The following is a 25,227-nucleotide window of genomic DNA, read 5'->3' on the forward strand; positions in this document are numbered from 1 at the left end:
CATGCTTGATCTTGATCTTCTTGATCATGATCTTCTTGAAGATCAAACAGAGGAAGTGCCACGGCAAGACAAGAACCTGCATGGGATGTACCATCGACAGATAGCTGTGGTGGCTGACATTAGGAAATCCTGCCAGTGGCTGGAAAGGGCTAGACTAAAAGACAGCACTGATCACAGCAGCACAAGAACAGGCACTGAGCACCAGATCCATAGAAGCAGGGGTCTACCACACTAGACAGGACCCAAGGTGCAGACTGTGCAGAGAGGCCTCAGAAACAGTCCAACACTTAGTGGCAGGGTGTAAGATGCAGGTACAAACAGCATACACTGAACAGCACAACCAAGTAGCTGGTATTTTGTACAGGAACATGTGCACAGCATATGGGCTAGACCCTCCCAAGTCCAGATGGGAGATTCCACAGAAGGTCGTGGAGAATGACAGGGCTAAGATCCTGTGGGACTTCCAGATCCAGACAGACAGGCAGGTACTGGCCAATCAACCAGACTTTGTGGTAGTAGACAAGGACTAGAAGGCAGTGGTGGTGATAAATGTAGTGGTGCCAAGTGACAGCAACATCAGAATGGAGTATGAGAAGCTGGAAAAGTACCAGGGCCTGAAGAAGGAACTAGAGAGAATGTGGAAAGTAAAGGCTAAAGTCCCAGTGGTGGTAGGGGCTGTGATCCCCAAGCTGGGAGAGTGGCTCCAAAAGATCCCAGGAACAACATAATTGCTCTCTGTCCAGAAGAGTGCAGTGCTAGGAACAGCTAAGATACTGCGCAGAACCCTCAAACTCCCAGGCCTCTGGTAGAGGATCCAAGGTTGAGGAAGACACATACCACCCATACGGTTGAGAAGAGAATTTACATACATGTATACATACATACATGCATGTAATATTAAACTTATAAGTAACATTTCTTGAGCCATATTGGAAGGCTGCAAATGTAAAACACATTATTTTCAGTGCACTTCTAAGGAAAAATGCGTTATAAATTAAGTTTGATAACCTAAAACAATCTTTTTCAGTATAGATATTTGCTGTATTAAATAAATGAATAGAGATGTCTATTATATTAAACACTTCATACATTTATGTCCATATTTCTATTCGATTTCAGGTGTAGAATGCCAGATTTCAGAAACTTACAGGAATATGATTGTTCAAAGTATTTATTTACGCAATTTATACAGATACTCATCTCATGACAGGAATTATCCTGATGTGTGTAATAATTCTATGAACTATAGTATTATGTTGTTTGAATTATATCCAAGGTCATGCTCAGTTGGGTATTCATAAACACACATAATACCACATCCACCAAATATCAGAAAATGATCACTATTTGTTATTTAAAATATTTTTGATGAAAAACATATTCATTATATAAGTTTTACCATATTTAGTTGACTATGTTTTCCTCTCTTTATGTTATGTATAGATCATGCTTGTATTTGAAAATGCTTATTCCATATTCATCTACAAATGCCAAAATGTGGTGCTTTTGTAAAAAAAAAAAAAAAAAAAAAGCTATGCCATTGCATTATTCCAACCTATCTGAAGTTCTTTTTTCAAATTTGTTGAAATGTTAATTCAAATATGTATTTGGGTTATGGTATCTAGAATCATATTTTGAAGTTTATAGTGTGTGAATAGAACAATTTGAAGACTTCTGTACAATTGCTTAAAGAATTTGGTTTACGTTTACCTAACATAAATATTTATATAACAGTGTTAATTAATGAACATCTAATGTCATTTAACTGGGAATATATTGAATATCCTATTCAGTGGGATTCCTTTAAAGTAGATTTGTGTAGATCAGATTGTATCTTTGGCAACCACATACATAAAACAAAACCAATTGTAAGTATCTGTTTGTCCCACTTTATTTTACAATTTTTGTACAGTTCCCCAATCACTAGGACCCTGAGCAGTGCACATTAAGCAAAAAGAAAGAGAACTTATACAAGGAACATGTTCTGAAGTAATAATTAGCATAATAAAACGTAATCGCCCTGCAGTCAGATTACAGGCTGAAAGTCTGTTAGAATAAAAGAGTCTAGAATTTTCTTTTTTGAACAAAAGTAGACTCAGACCAAATGCCTTTCTGGAAATAGATTATTCCAAATTGTCTTGGCTATTACCAAAAAGACCTGTTGTCTTCTCCTGGCCCATCGTATGGCTTTGGGGTGGTAGGATTTTCAACAGGCCCAGTCCTGATGACCAGACTGGAATGGAAGAGTTATGTTTGGTCAGGAGGTCTTCAGGATATCCTGAGATCATTTAAGATAATCATGATCACCTTGTATGGGGCCCAGAAGCTTACTGGCAACCAGTCCAGCAGTCTAGGATGCAATCCTGAAGTGGTGGATTTCCCTGGCTAACAGCTTGGCCGCTGCATTCTGTGGCTTCTGAGTCATCTTCATTTTTTAAAAATAAATGTTATTAGAAGTTTTACAAAGAACATAAAAACTAACACAAACTAAAAAAGAGTAAAAGGAGCAAAGAAGGAAAGAAGAAAAAGTGGAGAGAGGGAACAAAAAGAAATGGAAAGAAGAAGCCTCCAATTTCTTCTGCAGCAAATATAAGAACAATTACAAAATTAACTCTTACTCTGATTACAAAAAAAGCTCACTTTTTTCTATTATCCATTTTTTTTCCTAATCATCAAAACTACCAAATCATAAGTGCATTCTTTTCCATTTCATGCAGAAAGTGTGTAAGGGGTTTCCAGTCAGCCATAAATGCAGATACTGTTTCTTCTCTAATCAAGAAAGTTAGTTTAGCCATCTCCGCAAGTTTCATCCTCTTCACCAGCCATTCCTCCGTTGTGGGCAATGTCGAACACGTCTGAGTCATCCGAGGCAAACCCATATAGAGTACATAGCAGTATTTATTTGTTTATTAAATATGTTTATCCTGCTGCATTCAAAAGACTCCTGGTGGCTTACAAGTCCAATTTGAAACGTCCTTGGTACAAGCAATAGTCCAGCTGTCTGATAATCAGGGCAAGGAATTTAAAAATTACATTTGTAAATTATGTAATTGAAATTACAAAGAAGAAAAGCATCAGATAGGTTTATTGTAGATGAGTGAGTTATATTCTGCAGTTCAGCATTAGACACTCTTTAAATATACAATCTCCCTTTTTCTCCAGATGAATTGTGATAACAGTGTCTGTAGCTTTGGTGGTATAGGTGAGCCAGGTGTGATCAGTCCATTCTGCCACACTGTATGTTCGTTGAAATTTCATTACATCCCATTACCATTGCTTCCAGCATTAGTGTTTTAAGTGTTGTTATTTTATCCTGCCTTATTTTACATACATATATTGGTCAACTCAAGGTGGAGAACATACCTAATACTCCCACCTCCTATTTTCCCCACCACAACAACCCTGTGAGGGGGTTGGGCTGAGAGAGAGTGACTGGCGGGCTGACTGTACATGTATCTTCAATATGTGCATGGGATGTATGTAATGAATTGGTGGTTTTTTGTTTTTTGTTTTGGTTACTTAACATGCCATATCACAAGTTGTCCCATGCTGATATGATAATTTTTTTTATTTTTTTTTTTGATACCATAGACCAGTGTTTCTCAACCTTGGCAACTTTAAGATGAGTGGACTTCAGCTCCCAGAATTCCCAGCCAGCATGGTTGAGAAGCACTGCCATAGACTGACTGACTGAAGTAGTGGACCATAGCATTTAGCTGTTAGCTCTGTATAAGAATCAGGATAAGATATTTTCTCTCTCTTCACTTCAACCCTTTTCATCTGAAATCTGCAGCAAGTGAGATGGCTCTACATTTAGAAATGAATGTGTATCACCTCAGATGAGTATAGAACTCACTTTCTCAGTTCATGAAGTCTCCAGCTGTAGCTTTTAAGCTAACTGAACATATATCTCACTTGTTTTAAAGGCTTCTCTCTCAAGATCAGTCCCTATGCCACTGTCAAACATTTCAGTGCCAAAATCAACAGTCTCACGTGTGCCGTGCAGTGTAGAAGGAATAAGCCCTGAATTAGAAAAAGTGTTCATCAAAGAAAACAGTGGAAAGGAGGAAGTGTCCAAGGTAAGGGAATGCTGTGAAGAGCTATTGTGAAAGACATGCTCTAGGAATGGAATTTAGAAATTTATTCATTTTTATTTTTCTAGCCATATATGCCACACCAATCATGTCTGACTCTGAGCAGCTTACGGACCTTCAAATAGTAATGAGATTAAAACAATGTAAATCATGCAAATGCCAAGGAACAACCATAATACATTTACCCTCCATGAGAGACATCAGACCGCAAAGGCCAGCTGAAACAACTAGGTCTTGATTGCTCTATGGAAAGCTCCAGGCCAGTCTGATGCATCGATCTATCTAAAGAACTAATTTTTCATGGAGGCCGTAGATATTTTTCACATCCATATGTATAGAAGTGACTAATATAAGAAATTATATTTTTACTTTAAAATATATTGATGATAGAGCAATCAAGAGAGCTCCAGAGATTTATATTCTGTTATAGTAATGGTACAAAGAATGTTTTTTTAAAAAAGAATGAAATGGAATGAAATAAAATAAAAATTATTTCCATATATACTCGTGGATAAGCCAGGAATTTTAGGTGCTAAAATGCACCTAAAAATCAGGTTTGGCTTGTCTGCAGATGGGCTTATTTACGAGTATATACGGTACTACATTTTTAAAGTTCCCATATTTTTCCTCATGTAAGCCCATCTGTGGATAAGCAGACCGTTGAATTTTTAACCAAATACCATGAAAAATGCAGGTTGGCTTATCCGTGGGTGGGCTTACACACATGTACATACGGTAAACTGTTAAGGCAGTTCTATTGTTTTTTTTAATTTCTCTTTCAAATATGTTACAGAACAGTGTTACTGTGTTACACCATCTTCCAAAATTAAAGGGCAATTGTTCGTTGATCAGAGATACTATCTTATAAAATTGATGTTCATAACAGTTTATTGTTGGATGTTTAAAGCTTAACTCTCCAAGCCACTGAGCATTTTTATTCTGATCCAGCAGCACAAGAGGAGAAAGTATATTGATTTCATTTGGGTTTCCCATATCTTTAAAAGGTTGCTGGATTGTTGCCAGAGCTTTTGATGTGAGGCAATATTGAGCTAATACCAGTTCATCCTCCACAGACACAACTAGATACATTTTTCCCTCATTTTGGAATTACTGGAAAAGTCAAAACTGAAGATCATTTGTTGATGTAGATCAGACTTCCTATTCTACAATATTTAATTTCAAAAGTGAATGAAAATTTATAATGTTGCTATTTTTGTAGAGTTTCCAACAATAAAAAAGAAATCCTAGTTGGATTTTGTTAATGCCAATAATGTTTTCAGTACAGTTTTCCTAATCCAGACTGTAAACAAGGCTCTTTTACAATACTAGATTGTCTATAATATTTTTTGTTTACTATATAATACAGATTTAGATACTTAGATATGCCTTCTGAATAATTAGCACATAATATTTTTTAATCTATCCAGTAATAGTAAACAGTTAAACAGCTCAAGGTTATGTATACCTTTTTTGTAAAACAGGAGAACAGTTAGAAATAATTTTAGGAAATTTGGCTCAATCATAGTTTCAAATACATTAAATTTTGCCCTTCACTGCAGTCCCAGCAGTTAGAACACAAGTGACTAGAGCCATGACTGAATTTCAAATTAGGCAAAATTTATCACCTAATAGGGAGAAAGGGACAAACTCAAAAATTTAAAACATTCTGTTAGGCAAAATTCTTAAATGGGTTGAGAGCAGTACGGTAATCGGAGATACAAGTCTCAGTGCCTAGGACTTTTGGTTATCCAGTTGACAAGGAAACCATTGAAATTGATTTCAGCTAAAACCAGGGGAAATTCAATAAAAGTATTTTATAAACAGTATTTAATGCCAGGGAAACGTAATACAGTATGTTCTGGTATAAGCCCTATGTGTTAGAAATATGTGATCTCATAAACATACTCGGGCTTTTTTCAACTGAAATTTTTATTAAGATAAGACACATTGCAACTCAGGCCATTATATTAGATCCTATATTGGCCTTACTAAGTTCTTTTGATAATCCAGACAATACCTCTATAAAGAGTTGATAGTTTTCTTATTGGTTGCAGCCAGACAGGCAAAATCCTGGAAAACAGGAAAGGGTTTGAATATTTCCATATGGTGGCAAATATGCCAGAAAATTGCCTTAATGGAAACTGGGAGACCATGAATTCTAGTCCTGCCTTAGACACGAAGCCAGCTGGGTGACTTTCAGCCAGTCACTCTCTCTCAGCCCTGGCAAGGAGGCAATGGCAAACCACTTCTGCAATCTTGCCAAGAAAACTGCAGGGACTTCAAGCAGTCACCAGGAGTCAGCAACAACTCAAAGGCACACCCGCACACATACAAAAAAATAGATTATTTTTACCTCACCTGATTTAAACTTTATTAATTATGCACAACAAAGAAGGCATAATATCTACTACACAGCTCCAAGTTCTTAGATAATTTAATGAAATAGGGTTGTCTTTTACTTCTGTATATACTCCAGCATATTTGAATTGTTAAATCATATAAATAAATACAGAAAGGTATGGAATACTGACTGTCTTGGAAAAGAAACTAAACACACACGCAGGCCTACAGAGTTAAGTAGTGCATAAACTTTGATAAAACTTGATGTTAAAAAGATAATTATGATATAACTAATTATATTGCAAGGCAGTGAATCACAGAACAGTTTGAGGGGAGATAAGCTTTTATAAATGTGTGGGTTGTTTTTGTTTATGCTGTAGCATAAAGCAAATGTATTTATGTATTATACAAATACAGTAAGCCACAGCATACGTTCATAGATTCTTCATTATGACATGTATGCCATTATAAGTGGCAACCCCCTAGTTTGACAGCAACCAGCAATACTTTGGCAAAGGTTGATGATCAAGTGATACTGCTGGTGGTGATGGAGTACAATAAGGTCCTTTATCTGCCACTATGAAAATATATGATTTAGGATGGGGAACCTTATAGCATGTAGAGTTTTGTCATGGTGGCAGTCATTGTGATTTTGGAGCATTGGGCTGAAATAGAAAAAATGGAAAATTGTCTTGCAAGTATTGTTTAACTTAAAAGAATGCAAAGCTGATGTATGCATGAGTTCATGCCATTTGAAAACTTTGAAGGAAAAATGCCAAGTAGAAAGATGTAAACAAAAACAGTTTATCAAACAGCAACCAGAACCTTGCTTTAAAAAAATGCTCTTTAAGTTAAATCTTGCTTTTAGAAATTAAACCATTTTAAGTTTATGGGTACACTCACCTTTTATGCGTTTGTACAGGTGGTCCTTGCATAATGATGGTAATTGGGCCTGGCAACTTCGTTGCTAAGTGATGCAGTCATGAAGTGCAACATCACGTGGCTGCGCTGACTTACAACAATTATGGCAGTCCCAGCTGCTGCTGTTAGGCGAATCCTGTGTAGTTGCAGTGTCCTGCAGTCATGTGATCACCATTTGTGACCTCCTGTTGGTTTCCCCATTGACTTTGCTTGTTGGAAACGGGCAGTGAAGGTCACAAATGGCAATCACGTGACTGCGGGATGCTGTGGCCATCGTACATGCAAGTTAGTTGCCAAGTGTCTAAATTGTGATCATGTGACTGAGGGGACCCTGCGATGGCTGCAGTTATGAGGACCTGTCATAAGTGCCCCTCGTTCAGCGCCATCGTAACTTCAAGCAGTTGCTGAACGAGTGGGTCATTCAGTGAAGACTACCTGCAACAGCTTTGCAGGAAAGGGTAGGGGGAGTATATTGTTTAGTAACTACAGTGACTGCTCTGAAGCCATCAGCATTTATTTGTAGAAGGATTTTTCATTACCGTGAAAGACTAGGAAAAAATTTGTAAAAAATAACCATGTAAACCATACAAGAATACTTGATTTTAGCAAAAGAGAAATTAGTTTTAAAAAAACTGCTTACATATTATATGCTATAATACAGAGGATGAGAACCATAGGTTTGTTGTATCATCTCGTGTTATTTCCTAAGAAAACAATTTCTGTTCCTGTATCGCTGTTAGAGTGATAATAGGCTTCTTTAAGCTGTGCCACTTTTCCTGCTTTTTTAATCACATTTCTGTGTCTTTTAATATTAGTACTATTAAAACTGCCAGAGAATTGGTTTGGTGCAGATAAATCTCAGCATGAAGCCTAACTACTGAAGTTCATCCAAGCCCTGACATCTCTTTAAGAATATGGCCTGCACATTAAAGTGACTGGGATATTCTTCCCCTTCGTAGCCCTATGAACGGACGCACAGCACACCACTGGGTGACTTGCTTCCTTTTGTATGAAATTGACTTCCCTGCCTTTTGCAAGGTCAGGTCTGACTTGAAGCATGTTGAAAGAGGACAGGTCAAAGTGCCCTCCAGGACTCAGACTTCCTGCGGAAGGATGAGTTTTTACTATGCATGTTAATAATGGTGTTTTTATTGTAGCCCTTGGATATTCCTGATGGTCGGAGAGCACCCCTACCTGCTCACTATCGTAGCAGCAGCACACGAAGCATTGACACACAAACACCTTCAGTCCAGGAACGCAGCAGCAGCTGTAGCAGCCATTCTCCATGCATTTCTCCCTTTTGTCCTCCTGAATCTCAAGATGGGAGTCCTTGTTCTACAGAAGACATGCTGTATGACCGTGATAAAGGTGAGAGTCTGTTGGAATTACTGATCATGGCTTGTATTTACTGTAATGTACCTCATTGTGTCGAAATCATTTTTTTGTTGTCGTCATCCTGGTGGTGTGAACAGAGATTGCTCATTGATTGTTTTTTGCTTGTTTATGTGTTTTCCCTCTTACTTGTGAAGTTCTACAAACATCTTCCATAAGTGTCAGAAAAGAACACAGCGGTCTTAACTCTTTTTATGAAGGCTAGAGTAAGGAAAGTTAAGAGAAAATGCACTATTCTATATACCAGTACATGAATCATTGGTCAAAGAATTTAAACCACTTCATGATTATGTTGCTTTTAAATAATGAAACAAGTTAAACTAGAAAGACAGCAGCATTTTTCCAGTTCAATGTGTAAAGATTATGACTTTGGAATGAGTTCTGGTGATGAGCGAATCATGGCTGTGTTTCATTGTCTGTATTTAACAGTGCAATCTTCTATATGTCTACTCAGAAGTAAGCCCCATTGAGGTCAGTGGAACTTATTCCCAGGTAAGTAAGTACAGGGTTGCAGCCTTAAAGTTAATGGTTCCTCATAATTAAATGAAGATATGCTCAGCAAAGTTGGTGCTTTTGTACAGTATGCAGTTCTAGGCACATTCATGGATTGATGAGGAGTACAATATTCAGCATGCTTTAAATTACAGCTTTCATATTTATTTTTCTAAGTATAAGTTGCTAGACCTCAGTGGCTGCAAAGATAAATTTAGGAGCATGTGATTATTTGTTCTGCAAATAGTGTGAATCCCTGACATGGGTTTAAGGGTGGTTTGAGTTTTGTGTAGAACTCCTTGCTTTATTCTTTATGTAGCAGAAGCAGAATACATTTAGTGCAGCCAACAGATACGTATATTTAAGTATTAATTTATATTCTTCCTTTGTTTACTGGAGCTCAAGATGCCTTATGTCACTTATTGGTGACCTCCTTTCCAGGCATTGACCAGACTCAGACCTATTAACTTCAAGATGAATTGTGTCTTCAGACTGTGTCTTCTAGCCATCTATTCAAACTTGTTCTATAGAATTTATAAAGGCTACCTATTTCAAATTGCCTTTATAATTATTTTAAAATACTGGTTATATAGTTTCTTTGATCATTTTGAGTAATCTTAAATTAATTATAAAATAGTTAAATATTTAAAAATTCCTGACATATATTTTATATTAACACAGCCAAATGTGTTAAAAGAAATGGGTGGAATGAATGTCCTTGATTTTTGTTGGTTTGCTCCTTCTTAAAAAGCTTTATTTTCTATTATTATTATTATCATTATTATATTTTAGTCCTCCTTGGTTTTACAATCTTTTATATTTGGGTTCTTTGTTTTTTGCTTTTTAATGAAAGTGACATCTTGCATTCTGTCTTTAAGATTTTATGGTTTTTACAAGCATTCACTTACGTAGTTTATACATTTTTCTTCATTTCCTTCTCTCTTTCCTTTGACTCCAGCCCCATCTGAAATCTTCGCATCCATATTTTATCTGTTCTTGTATATGTACGTCCTTAGTCCCACACATGGTTCTGTTCCTGTTACAGTCTTCACTGAACTGCTTTGTTCAGTTGGTGTCAAGTACTCTTGTTTTTTCTTACACTGACTCATTCTTCCACTTCAGAACAACTTAGAGAGCATCACAGCTTAGTTTTCTTATGGATAAGTGTACCATAGTGAGCAGTATGTTAAAATAACTATATTAGAATATATGTAAAGATATAATGTACTACAAAGTACACTGTAGAACTAAAACCTAAGGTGGTATATCAATAATACTTCATTAGCATCTTCACATGCTGCTGCTCTTGCTGTTTCTACAATTTTATTGCAGCAGATTTTTAATAAAGAGCTTTGCCTTTCTGTAGTGATGGGGGCCCAGTCTATGGCTCTTAGATGTTACCAGATTCCTCACCATAGGCTGGCTGAAGTTAATGGAAGTTCGTAGTTCAGCAGTAATGGGATGATGGAAGCAAATTCGGTTCCCTGTTTCTGTCTGATGTAAAACGCCTTATATAATGAGCTGTTGTTCTTTTACAGCTAACTACTACAGAAGTACTACTTTAAAATATCCCTCACAAACTGATTTTCAGTTTGGTTGTCTGATTCCTTTGTCTTACACTGCTCATAATCAAACATTTATAATTACAGCATTTATTTTCAGTAAAAAGTTCATTTTAGGAGACATCTTTATATATTTCGCCTATTGTCCTTATAAGGCTTTTAGATAAAGTTACTCTTTGGTTTAAGCAGATACTTTAATTTCAGTTTATTTTCATAGGCGAGCTCATATGGGGTAGGCACAGTAAGAAGTCATCATTCTTTTAAGTTGTTTGAAAATATATTTTCAATTCTCTGTTCCATGGTCACAACTTTAATTGCTAAACACTGTAAATTAAAATGAAGTTGATAATTACATTCATATTTATATATGGTAGCTTGTTAGCTGCTCTTTCTGGAAGAAGTGATAAGTTGATATAAATACATCTAATTTAAGTTGCCAATGTTACTAAACTTGACTGGTAATTATGGAACTAATTTCAGCTAATTCAGTTAATGCATTTTGTTTTGATTTGTTTTTTAAAAGGAAATTTATTTAGTATTACCAAGATAATACCTTATGTTTCTTTAAGAGTTCTCAGTGAAGATAAGTATTAAGTGGTGTTTAAAAACTGTTCACTTTGCTAGGTAGACATTTCATTAATTTGTAATAAATGTGTTTAAGAATAGGTTGTGTGGGTATTGATTATTAGAGTAATAATCTATTCTAATCTAGTGTATCAGGAGTTAGCATTGGGCTATATCCAACATTATATAAGCAAGGAGACATTCTTCTGCCATTTGATGTGCCCAAATCTGTTCTAGGGCATCCCCAACCTTTCTGGAGCAGATTTGAAGAGTAGAAAGTCAGTCTATCTCCTATTGGAGGTGATTCCATTTGCTACAACTATTGGCAATTATTGTGCTAAGTATATATTGCTGTTTTAGGAAAGATAATGTGCTTTATGTCACACATGTTTCTGTAATACTGCTTGTTCTGCTGATACGAGATTACGTTTGGATAAAACTAGCCTTATAATTACATAGGAGAATGTAGAAATTTAGGTTGAATACATAATGAACTTTTGAGTATATTTCTGGAATAAAAACACATCTTTAATGATTCTTTAATTAGAGAGGAAAAGGCTTGAGTTAGGGATTGGTGATTGTGATACCCTTCTCCTATTCTACCCTACCTGTGAGGTTTCTTTGGTATCACATTTTTGTGATAGCTTACCACTGTTTTGAGTAACAGGGCTGTTATTGCCAAATGCATTTTTTAAACACCCATTTTTCCCATTTTTCTGCTCTAGGGTAGAAGTGCCCAAATTTCTGTTGTGTGGCTGCCGAACCATCAGAGGTTGAGTCTCTGTCTGCCACCTTTATATTTGGATTCTTTTATGAGAATTAAACCTAAATTAACATCATGCACCAGTTTTGGAAGGAGGTATTTTCAAGTTTGAATATCTTATGCTAAAAAGGCATATAAAATAATACCCAAAGAGTCTGAACTCTCTGTTCTTTATCACAAGCCTTGTTTGCAGTTAAATTCCCATTACACTTTTCAATAGGAAATCAGCTTTAAGCTGGATCTTACTGCGTCTGTGAATAAAAAATGGAAGTTAATAATTGATCAAGCGTAGGGAGAGCTAACCTGCTAGCCAGACACAGACCTGCTTTACATTTCTAAAGCATCTTTTCTTTTCATTGGAAAGCTTCACTTTAACCACAGGATCCATTGCCACTCTTTGGACCAGATCAGCTATTTACTTTTCATTTCTATAAAGAGCTGCTTAAATAGGTTGAAATTCTCAAAAGAAAGTGAACATAAAGTCTGTAAAGGAAACCCATGGTCTACTTTGGGGTGGGAGAATGATCTTGCCCAGCAGGGAGTGGATAAAATGTCAATGGCACCTGTTGTGTGTATGGGGAAAGGGAGGGGAGGAAGGGCCCAGCCTGCAGTGTGATTAGAAGCAGTTTTATTGCATTAAAAGTGCCTGCTCCACGGGGGGCCAGTGATTAGAATTCAGTTAGGCGACTCCCCTATGCTATTTACAGCCTGCGGGTGTACTTTTGAGACCTTGTGGTACAAAGAAAAGGGCTGGTTTTCGGCCTCTACTATTTAGATTGTAAAGTAGAACTTCATTTTTGGTAAGTAAATTTCACCCTTTTTAGTAAGAGGCAGAGCCTTTAACATTGTTGATGAGCCATCTGTTTAGTCCAGCAAGTTTCAAATTAATGAAGACTCTTACTCTGCAGGTCTTTCAGTATTCAGTTGTTAGGACTAGCTTTATATGAAAAACTACATTTAATGTGCTTTAAGGAGGATTTAGGGATAGAGTATGTAAAAGAAAAAGGATGGAATTACTTATCTGAAGTTTAAAAACTGAAGCGTATAGAAATATTTCCATAATTATCAAAGCAAGCAGCTAGTAGCTTTTAGTTGAATGATTTAATTAACTCTATTTAGATACAGAAATTAATACTGGGAAATCCTAGTGGATAACAAATTATTTTTGTTCGTGTTTTTATTACTTTGTGAAGATTTGTTCCTGAAAATAAGGGCAGAGAGTATTTAGAAGATATAAAACAAAAATCATACTTAACTTTTCAAAAATAAAATAGTAAATGGATGTATTTTTTAAAGTTTTCAGTTACAGCTAATGGGGGATTGATACAAGTACATTTGGTTTGCCAATTTGTTAAATAGTTACAATATATAGTAGGTATATCTACATACAACTGAAAATACCATCTAGCAGAGATAGCACTTGATGTAGTTAGTATACATGATTACAGATTCATCCCTAGAAGGAAATAGTAATGAAACAAGAAGACTCTGATAGTTGCAGATTTCTTTTATTTTAAATGCTTATTTTTAAGTCATCATTTGAAGATCATGAATGATAAACATGTGCTAGTCAAATCAGATACAATCCACCAAGCCATCTTTCTACATATCCTATTTTTATTGCTGCATTTTTGTAGATATAAATGATGGATTGTACTTTAGTGCTCTTAAAATGTCCTCAGTTTCTCCTGTTTTGAGATAGATAATCAGAGATGAAAAAATAACAAAAAACAGGTGTAGCATTGTGTCAAGAGTAACACTTGGAGACACTAATTTTCTTCTGTGTTTCAAAGCTGATTTATATAACAGCAGTGTTTCTATTATATAAACATTTTTGTTCACAATATTTCCTATGTATGGCATTATTGTGGGCAGTTCATGTTTCACATGCTACTTATGGGCATTATTTTAGTTACTCTGTATAGTGACAAGATAATTACTTTAACTTCTCATTAACCACGTGCCCTTCTTTTGCTGGTTTTGTACATATTACCTAGTAGCTTCCATTTTTGAAATGCTTAATAAAGAACTTCTTCCAAGATTATAATTCTGCTTTATTTGACCTGTAGCATTCTGGATAATAACGTCTTCCTGTTATATTCTAATATATGATAGATGACAGTTTCAGATAGGCCACAATAAAAGAGAAACTGATTGAAGCAAGCCAGCTTTCACAACCAAGTTGTGTAAAAGCCATCATATTTGGAAATCGGACTAATTTTTATAAAAACCTTAATCCCTAGTAATACAACTGCTTTAAATTTTCAGACAGTGGGAGTAGCTCACCGTTGCCCAAGTATGCCTCCTCTCCTAAGCCCAACAACAGCTACATGTTCAAACGAGAGCCCCCAGAGGGATGTGAACGAGTGAAGGTCTTTGAGGAAGTGTCGTAAGTAATGCCTTTTATATCAGCTGGGATCTGCAAGGGCGGAAAATCTTTTTGTTGGACCTTTTTGAACTGCAGATGAAGAAACTACTCCAGCTGATGGTTTTTTTTTTTCCCTTTCAGAAGCAAACCAGTTGTGCCAATTTTTCAAGGCAAAAAGTTGAAAGTGTTTCTGTCAGTTTGAAGGGGCATGGGGGAAGGAGGGGGGGAGAGCGAGTGGAGCACTTTTGCCCTTGGACATGTGGTCCATACTTATGAAAGTGCAGCCAAAGGAGAAAATGGAAGTCTGGAGTATGCATAATGTTTTTCATTCTTAAAAACCTGTAAAGACAGCTGTAGCCAAAGTTCTTTTGGTAGTTTCTGAATGTTTTAATTAGCTTCACTTGTATGGGTGTGTGTGTGTGGGTGTTGGTCTGTATGTTTTAGGAAAAGAACAATATTTATATGGAAGACTGTGATACACGCATGCTCCAAGCAGATAGGAGAGAGACCATGGGTTGTATGAGCAAACTGATGAAGTTAGAAGGTACTGTTTGAGCTCAGTAAAAACGCTTTTCTGGGTAATTTATCCCCAGAGTCGTAAGAAAATAAAGTTGCCTTCCTGGGTGAACATTTAGAAAACTTAGGAAAGCTAAACTTTGCCCCTTCTTGTATGTGTGGACGTAGTGAATTTTCTGCTGAGAAGACTCCTGTGAAAAGGTTTTTCCAAATGGCTCGGGTGTCTGAAAGTTCTGAACTTTCTGGTTGCTTTTTTCATGTATGTTATTTATTGCTGTGGATCAGCCAACTGACTATCAATATGGAAGATGTTTGCCCATCTGTCAAGTAATTCCGTTATTTTATCATTCTGCATTTTAGCAACATACAATACTGCACATTTGTATCAGGCTGTACTAAAGTGTTCAGATTTGTAACTTTAATTACTCTTATGCTCCATTTGTTATAGGACTCGTCAGCCTGTCTCAACCCCCCTCTTTTCATGTCCTGACAAAAACAAAGTTAACTTCATCCCAACTGGATCAGCTTTCTGTCCTGTAAAACTCTTGGGTCCTTTACTCCCTTCTTCTGACCTGACTCTCAAAGGCTCTCCGAACTCTGGTCAAAGCACACCTCTGAGTACTCTGACTGTGGAGCAGCTTTCTTCTCGGGTTACTTTCTCTTCTCTGTTGGATGACACCAGCACAATGGACTCTCCAGAGGTCTTAGTACAACAGCCATCCCAGCAATCACCCCAGCTTTTGCAGGAACTACAGCCTGAGGAACACTCTCCTCAAAACTATGTTGTAATCTAGAGGAAAATAGACTGTCAGTCTAAAACCCAACTGCATGAGTGGCAACGTTTCCAGGAAAAGACAAAAGCTACTTATCAGCATCTTTCTATATTTCAAAGCTCTTCTTGGCAGGGACAGAAATGCTCTGATTCAGCAGAGGTTTTTTTTGTGTTGGTGGGGCGGGTAGCAGAGTGCTTGCAGAATCTATGTATCATTAAGCATTTTAAGTGGAGACTATGCATTTCATAGAATGACCAGAGTAGTACTGTGTCCTGTGTTTTCTTTTTAAAATTCTACAGTATAAATAAGCTCTGTATCAAACAAAGGTTGCCTGTCTAAATAGAAAATGTCTTGCTGTGTTTTGTTCTATAGAAGATACTGTACTTCAGGATTATGTTTACAATTTATCCAGGTATTTATGTTTTGAATTTCTGTAATACATTCAATGCAAAAAAAAAAAGAAAAAACCCAAAAAGAAAAAAAAACGGCCACAACAGTTGCACAGTGCCCGCTCGAGGGCCTAGCTTCAGGTACTTCTCTTGAAGTCTAAAACTCAGGTAACTTGGAATGTATGTCATACTGGGATATAAAATATTTTACAGCTAAAAAGCTAAAGAGGGAACATCACTCTTCTGCCTTTTTATTATTTTATGCATTAATATTTCCTCATTACATTCCACTTCTTTGGGGAAAAATGCATTCAGATCCAGGGGAGTGAGTGCTCTGGACATGGGTGAACATGAGGAAAACCAGCAAATTCGTGGTGTACAGCATCACGTCATGTGGTTACGCGTAAAACAACGGTTGCATTTCATTTCATTGTGAAAATTATGGCATTGAAAAGTTTCAGGTGTTGCACAGTTAATGACTGTTAAGCTGTTATGAATAAAAGTGTTCAGTACGACACTGTACGTAAGAGACATTCCATGGTGTGTGTGTGAGAGAGAGAGAGAGAGACCGAGACCCAAGGCAAGAATGTTTTCGTTTGATTTCCGCAGATTTTCCAGGTTTGGGAGGTTGGTGAGATTTTCCTCTCAAGCTTGTGCTGGTGAGTGAAGGTCGTGAAATGCTACTGTTACAATATTAAGAGTCTAATTAACATTTAGTTTCTCTTTTGAGGAAATAGTGATTTGTGTTTTGGTTGCAAAAAAGATTCTCAATTCTTTTGACAAGCAATGAATGATAAACTTTGTTTTATCTATAGAGTGGGCATATTGCACCTGGATTAAGAAAAATCTCTTAAGCAGCATATAAAGTTGTATTTAAAACAGCAAAACAAAAAGTGGGGAAAAAAGCAATAGTTGTTAAGTTATACTATCTATTCAAAGTCTTTCTAGTGCCCTAGTAAATTCCTTTCACATTAGACAGACTGTGCTGGAGTTTGTCTTCACAGGGGCTGCGTACCCACGGAGCATCCAGCTGCATTTCTTTACTGCCACGCAGCTGTGAGAGCAGTGGTTTTGGAGGACCCCAAAGGCAAGAGGCATTTAATATCCCCGTGTCTGTGCTTTCGGCTCTGTGCAAGTAGCTTTTTGCAAGAAGGCTTGACTCTTCTATTCAGAAATGGAAAAAAGTTGATATGACTGCAGCTGCTGCAGTGTTTATGCCCGTTCCGTTACTTTCTTTTGAGGACAACTTGGGCGTGGGAAGAAGGGGAATAGTAAAAAGGCCTCAATGAAAGGTACCTAAGAAAAGTCATGGAAAATAAGTAGCTGCTATATGTTGTTGTATGGCTTCCTTTGTATTATTACCAAAGAGTTTGGTAAAAACTTTTTAGGGAGGGTAGACCAGCGGCGCTTGTACAGTTGTTGTATGACTGTAGAAGCATGCTGAGTGAAAGTTAAAGATCAGTTACTTTCACACAGTAAGTTTTGTTTTGTTTTTTCCTTTCAGGAAAAGGCATCTATCTATAATCTTGCTAAACTCAGGCTTTGGTGAAAGCACTATAATTTGTATGTTAAAGCATAAGGGAAGAGCATTCAATTCTTCTGACAAGTGTGCATTCTTATAAAGTTTTAAGTGTTAAAGTGCATTTCCATTTTTATTCTTGGGTTGTTTCCAAATGTAACAATAGCTTGGTTCTTAATGTTAGGGTTTATGGAAAGCTCTGCCAGGTTAGATCAAGAATGAATTCTGGTGTACAATATTTACAGTGATACTGCTTGTTATGTTGTTTCATAAGAAGCTAAATATTAATTATCACTTCCATTTGTTCTTAGCTGATTGGAAAATTCTGAATAAAATGTATTAAAACAAATGCTTTGCTATGTAAATTTTCCAGCAATTGTTGATCTCTGATATATCCTACATTCAGTTGTAGAAAATTGTAAGATACTGTTTCAAGAATGTTGTACATAGTTGTACTGTCATTTCTAGCCTCTGAACAGTATTCAAATTACCACACAATATTGCTTTACCCAAGGAAGAATGTGGCTTTTGTTTTGTATTTTTTTTTCAGTATAGAAGTTCCTGTGTCAATTTAAATAAAATTATTAGGAAAAAATGCACTACAATCTGCAAAATATAATATGACTGATTTATTTGTAAGCTGCCTAGAAGGTAATTGAAGCAGTCAGAAAATGCATGGGATTTTGATGTTTTGCTTTTGGTTACAATTCATCCTTGCTCATGAGAAGAACATCCAGTTGAAATGTAAGGTATATATCTTAATGTTTAACTATGAAAAAAGAATAGTGAGACTTTCATAGGATGGGTCAAACCACTTTATTTCAGTCATCAACCAGGAACTCATAGTCTGGGTATCTTTACTGTTGGGCTTTCTAAGCAATAACCAAACTTTGTCTTTAAATTCTGTCTTTGCATAATTAAAACAATTCATTTAGGGGACCATTTATTTCTCTCATAAAATGGTAAACTAGAATACAATGAGTACATAACACACATTTCAGAAAACATTTGCTTATCTACCCTGGGCATGCATAGTTAATATGTTTCTTTAGTTTCTCATGATCTTAATACAACCCATAACGATTCAATGACTAACTTGTGTATTTCTTATTATTAAGACACCCATTTTAATATGGTACATTAAAAAGTATTCCCATCCTAAATATAAAATAGCATATAAGAACAGAAAGCAACTTTTGTGGCATCTCCTGCAAGTAGTATCAGCTTTGGCTGATGAGTGCACTGTTACATTCCTTCTGCTACTGAAAGATGAGATGAAGCAGAGCTTTTTGTGTTCAGAGTATGTGTTCTGTGTTTTCATATCTTAAGATATCCCACGTATCCAACCACATTGGGTAGTACAAAAATTGGTTTAGATATCTTAAGTGCCTTTTATTGCATGTGCATGTGAAAACAGCCAGGGTTCTGTTTCACATAGGACATTTTACAGCATGCACTCTAGCCCTGCTTTTCTCACTAGGGAAAAGAAGGTAAGAGGGTGTTCTGCCTTCATGGTGTCATCTGGCAAGATGAAAATGGGATATGAGATGGAGGAAAAAGAAGAACCAAAGCCTGCAGAGGAGAACAAATGGGCAATCCAGAAGTAGGAAAGGGTTATGCGAGAAAGAGTGCGCAAATGTTGGACTCTTTATTGCAACATTCTTAGGTGATGGAAAGAATATATTACCTTACTGGTAGGCTTTCTTAATGCAAAGATTCTGAAATTAAACAGTAATTGTGAAAACTTGAAGGAGTGTGTGGAATCCCTATGAGCTGAAAGAAGTAACCTGCCTAAGGAAATTACTTTCCAATAATCAGCCCAAACTGCAAGTCTAATTTCCTTTAAAAAAACAAAAATAGCTATTTTGTATCACTTCTATGAAATTCCGTTGCAAGATTATTACACAAATCCTCCTAAAAATACTTACTGAAAACTGGTTCTCATCTGAGCATATGATAGCTCACCTACTTCAGGAATTTTATTCATTTATTTCAATGTATATACAGGTAGTCCTTGAGTTACAGTAGTAATTGGGACTGGAATTTCCATCGCTAAGCAATGTGGTCATTAAGCAAAACATGTGACCGCATTGCTTAGTGACAGCAGTCCCAGCACTCCCCATTGCCATTGTTAACCGAATCCCACCAGTTGTTAGGCAAGTATCCACCGTGATCCAATGATCTTTGCAGTCTTCCACTGCTGATGAAGCGTGCCCAGCCTGGCTCTATGCGAGGCAGCTGCTGGCCACGTCCGGCCTCCCTCCCAAGGCTGCTCATGCTGTTCTGGCAATGCTTCAGAAGGCCTCAAGCTTTCAGAAGACTTTCTGAAGAATTATCATGGTCAATTGTATCAAAAGCCGCTGAGAGGTCAAGGAGAGAAAGGATGGAAATACTACCCCAATCTCACTCCCACCAAAGGCCATCCAAAAGTGTGACCAATGCCATTTCAGTTCCATATTTGGGCCTGAATCCTGATTGAAGGGGGCCCAGATAATGTACTTCCAAGATTCTCTGAAGCTGCTGCACAACCACTTTCTTAAAAAGGGAAGGTTGGAGAGTGGACAAAAATCGTCCAGTATAGTTGGGTCCAGTGATGGCTGCTTGAGGAGGTGCACCACCCTGTTTAAGAGGCAGCAAGACAACTCCCTCTCTTGAATTCACCACTGGCCAGCACCCACTCACACATCACCTCCCAGGAAGCCTTAGCCAGCCAAGAGGGACACAGATCTACTATGGAGGTGGTTGAGCTCAGTTGTGAGAACCCTGAATACTTCATCAGGCCCAGAGCGTTACTGGAGGGACCTTCTAGATGCCTTCCCTTGTGAAACTTAAGAAAAAGTTGATCAAAGGAGTTTTCCTGGGCATTAGCCTCTGGTTTCTAGGTGAATCTGAGCAGTGCCTTTGTGATTATCTTTTAAACTGGGAGAAAAACCTATTTAAGGGTTTCAGTTAATGCTTGTGCTTAGAAGTTCAGTGTCATGCTTTTTTAACTTGCTCTCCATTTTGCCTTTCATCACCAGTTTGGTTTTATTTTACAAAGCAATAAAAAGGTACCAATAAATTCTTACTTTGATTTTTATCTAATAGCATTTTATTTAATTTTATCAAATGCCATTATAAAATATTTTTTTCCTTAATGTGGGTGGTTTTTATGGATTTTTGTTGAATTGTTTTAATAAAATAATACACATCTGTGAAATCCAAAGCTTTTCAACAACTTTTGCAGAGGGGGTAGATCGGAGTCAAAGGGGGAATTGGCTTGTTGCTTCACATTTCTTAATATTTACACCAATATTAGGGCCCTCCATGTATTTTGGACTCCCATTTTCAACCAGCCACAGATATTATAGCCAATGGTCAGGAATCCTGAAAGTTGTCAGGTGTTCCATTACAAGCCACCAGTTTTCATTCTAAATTTAGATGAAAAAGCAGAATGATAACTTCCTTGGGGACGGAGAATTGAAAATCTAGGCATTGTAACCTGGAACAAGGAAGCAATTTGCCCCAGGGAATGAAGTAAAAAATGTGGAAAAAAGGGCAACAACTAATGTTAGTGCAACCACACCCTGGTGGTTCCATGCACTTTGGAATATGTTTCCTGGAATGGAGTTTGAAATGTGCTTCATGTTATTTATTTCCAAAGTCAAAAGTCTTCACTTTCACAGTGATTCACCTCATGAAAACTAATGTCCAGGCTGCTTGTGGTAGCAAAGAGAAAATTGAGTGGCACATTTTCATTCTTCCATGGCTATAAAAATCTGAATTCCTGGATAAAACAGATCAAGGGAAATCTTCAATACAACATGCAATTTAGGAAATCTATTCTCATGCCAGTCTGAACAGAAAAGGGAGGAATAGATCCAGTGAGGTCCCTTTATATCTTTCTTGTGTACTGGAAATTCCTCCCCTAAGCAACAACCTAAACCTCATGATCAATCCAGTTCCCTCAAAGCCATTCTCCATGTTAGAAGTGCAAGAGAACAGGACTGGGCAGAAAATAAGAGCTTGCAGGTTATTCAAATAAAGGAGACTCATCTAAAAAATTCCCCTAGGATTTCAGTTCACTTGGCCTTACACAAATACACTTTGTGATGAAGCGGGGTCTACTGAATGATCATGCCATATGGATCTGATGCCTCAAGACCTGAAGTATTCCAAGCAAGCACTTGTGATGGGTGGATCGTGCATGTTTTTGTATGTAACAAAACTTTTTGCTAGAGTTTGGTTTAACTATTCTTGATGTATAGCAATATACTAAATCCATCGTAAGCTAAGAGAACCTGTTAAAACTTAACAATCTAAATATATCTGTAATAATCCATGTGGAAGTATCTTCAGTGCAGGTTTTTTTTTCCCATGTCAGAAGCACCTACCAAGGCACTTCTGTATTGAAAGGATTTGCTGGCGAAGTCACCATTGCCTGGGGGACACCTGAGGGGGTTCCTTTCATGTCCCTGTTGTTTTCCCACCAAAGTGGTACCTATTTACTTGCATTTGCATGCTTTCAAACTGCTAGGTTAGCAGGAGCTGGGACAAGTTGACAGGAGCTCACTCTGTCATGCAGCTTGCGCTCTCATGTTTCAAACTGCTGAGCTGCCAACCTTGATGGTCCTCTGACTCAGTGCCTTAACCACTGAGCCACCATGGCCCCTTTCAGGTAAAGCAACAGCAGGCTGTTTGCTTCTTTGGCTGCTGGATTGTAATATATTTGAAAGATAGAACAAAAAACTGAACTTTCCAAACACTCTTAAACTCACTGAGCTGAGTTTTTTTATAGCTTGTTATTTTACAGAATTAAGTAGGTTTCCATAAAGATTTTTTAAAAAACAGTTTACTTAATTCTGCTTAGCTATACAATCTTGTCCTCAAATCCTCAAGGTGGCTCTTCTTAATTTAGCAGATATGTTAAAATTGACAGTATCAGTAAGTTCCATCTAAGAGTGGCAAATCAGTGATCACAGATTCATGTCCTGCTCCCACTTTGCTATGATCTTTGCATACCATTTTTATTTTAAAATATTTTATCACAAAACACACACACAAAAACATACACTATTGTCATACAATCAAAATGCCCTGTTGGTCAGATAGTTGGTTTCTAATTGTTTACAGAATAATTTACAGCTAGTCTGATTAAATACCTTGGACTGTGCATAGTAAAGGTAAAGGTTTCCCTTGACATTAAGTCCAGTCGTGTCTGACTCTAGGGGGCGGTGCTCATCTCCGTTTCAAAGCCGAAGAACCAGCATTTGTCCATAGACACATCCGTGGTCATGTGGCCGGCATGACTAAATGGAACGCTGTTGCCTGCCCGCCGAAACGGTACCTATTAATCTACTCACATTTGCATGTTTTCAGACTGCTAGGTTGGCAGGAGCTGGGACTAGTAACGGGAGCTCACCCCGTCACACAGATTCGAATCGCCGACCTTCCGATTGGCAAGCTCAGCAGCTCAGTGGTTTAACCCGCAGCGCCACCGCGCATATGGACTGTGCATATCGCCAGCAAAATGCTACAAAAATGTTCTGCAGTATGTCATAAAGAAAATAACCGCTCATACCATTTTTTGAACTGGGTAAGTCTAGAAATTCAGTATAATTAAGCTCCGCCCTTTCCTGGAGCGAGAGGCCCTCTGAACAGTCATGCCCTGGTCATCTCCCATATAGACTACTGCAATGCGCTCTACATGGGCCTACCCTTGAAGAATATCTGGAAGCTTCAACTGGTCCAGAATGTGGCCACACGGGTAGTTATTGGTGCCCCTAGATGTGACACCACTCCTGCGCAAGGGTGCTGCACTGGGTACCTGTTTGCTTCCAGGTCCAATTCAAGGTTGGTTGGTTATCACCTTTAAAGCCCTACATGGCATGGGGCCAGGGTACCTGAAGGACCATCTCATCCCCATAACATTGACCCGTCCCACCCAGTCAAGCAGAGAGGGCATGCTACGGACCCCATCAACAAAGGAATCGCATCTAGTGGGGTCCAGGAGGAGGGCCTTCTCTGCGGTGGTGCCCGCCCTTTGGAATATCTTGCCCCCAGAGGTGAGGCGGGCGCCTTCACTCCCAGACTTCTGGAAGAATTTAAAAACCTGGTTCTGCTGCCTTGCCTGGGATGGGAAGGGCAATAGCTCTTCCTGGGGGTGGTTGGCGGTGTAGTACCCTCCCTATTGAATGAGAGCTTTCGGCCACATTAATGTTTTATGGTTTTAATTCATTATTGTGTTGTAAACTGCCCAGAGTCCCCCCTTGTGGGAGATGGGCGGTGACAGAAATCTGAAAAATAAATAAATAAATAGTGCTAGACTAGTTGTCAAGTTCACATTAGTCTAACCTCTGTTGCTTAAAAAGCAAAAATAGCTACTTCGCTTACAGTATAGTCCAATGGCCATAGCTGTCTTTCTTTTTATAATGTTTGCTTGTATTGATTATTAGCCATAAAGTACAGAGCTTTTGGGGGGGAACAATTATAATTCCCATTGTTCAAAATCAAATATTGTGGGAATTTAGTTATTGTATCTGAAATGTAATGTTGGTGGCAACACAGATCTTTCTTGTGTCATGCTCTCTGCACAATACTCGGAGACCAGGCAACTCATACATCTATGATCTGTGACCTAAAAACAGCTCTAATTAAATCTTACACAATCGTGTATTCACTTGTTTAAAAGCCACTGTGATCTATTCACATTAGGCTTCCTCCCACCATTACAGCTTCAATCCATTTAGCTGGCTGAAGATCTAATGTCAGTAGAGACCAACAGAATAGCTTAAGAGGATTTTAGAACACTGTAAACAGTTGATGGAAAATGTAGTGGGATCTGTAATATATTCTGGGATGCATAATTAATTAAGACTGTCGGCTGCTTCCACAAAATTTATCTTTGCCTATAAACTTGTAGAGTGAAATCCAATGAAGTTGATGGAACTGCATCTTCTGCAGTCACAAGCAGGGCCTCAAAATCTGTTCCAGATGGTCAAGGGATTCTCTGGAGAAGATGGGGGGAAGGAGACAAAAAAAAAGAGGAAGTCCTGGTTTGTGAACCGACTGTTCAAAAAAATAATCTTCAGATGATTCTTGAGTGTCTTAAGGTAGAAATCTGTCAATACTGATTTAAAAACTTTATTTGAACTAGTGCAAGAACTAGAACTGTGATTTCACACAAGCAACCAAAAAAAGGAAAGTGCAAATATACAGTGATAGATATCTAAATATGGGGTTTTATTGACTGGAGATGCACTTGTTCCTACATTACTGACCACAATGGTATAAACATTTTTTATACAAACTGTATAAAAGGTCTTTAAAATGGAAGATTGGAAGGCCATAGTCGAATATTTCTTTCTGGAACAATCTCCTCCTTGAGATCAGAAGAACACTTCCCTGCTGAGTTTTATAAAGCTGATAAGAATATTGTTCTACTCAGCCTTTGAGAATTAGTAGATAGGCTGCCTAGCTATATTTTTAATACATTTTATAATATATTTTATGTATTACTGCAAATTATATGCTGCTCAATCTTAAAAAAAGCTTC

General features: G+C 37.5%; 1 protein-coding gene across 3 annotated transcripts in view; it reads left to right on the top strand.

The window, feature by feature from the left end:
* Nucleotides 1–18,042, top strand: part of GLCCI1 (glucocorticoid induced 1) — a 40,489-nt gene extending 22,447 nt beyond the window's left edge. For 2 of the 3 annotated variants that reach the window (XM_063303678.1, XM_063303679.1), the window contains 4 exons: nucleotides 3,927–4,079; nucleotides 8,513–8,723; nucleotides 14,397–14,517; nucleotides 15,461–18,042. In XM_063303678.1, coding sequence (XP_063159748.1) covers nucleotides 3,927–4,079; nucleotides 8,513–8,723; nucleotides 14,397–14,517; nucleotides 15,461–15,806 — 831 coding nt within the window. In that variant the 3' untranslated portion in view covers nucleotides 15,807–18,042. The remainder of the gene's footprint in view (nucleotides 1–3,926; nucleotides 4,080–8,512; nucleotides 8,724–14,396; nucleotides 14,518–15,460) is intronic. The other variant, XM_063303680.1, reaches the window with a different exon arrangement.
* Nucleotides 18,043–25,227: the final 7,185 nt, after the last annotated feature.

This window comes from Candoia aspera, chromosome 4 (assembly GCF_035149785.1).
Source record: "Candoia aspera isolate rCanAsp1 chromosome 4, rCanAsp1.hap2, whole genome shotgun sequence".
Classification (NCBI taxonomy): Eukaryota; Metazoa; Chordata; class Lepidosauria; order Squamata; family Boidae; genus Candoia; species Candoia aspera.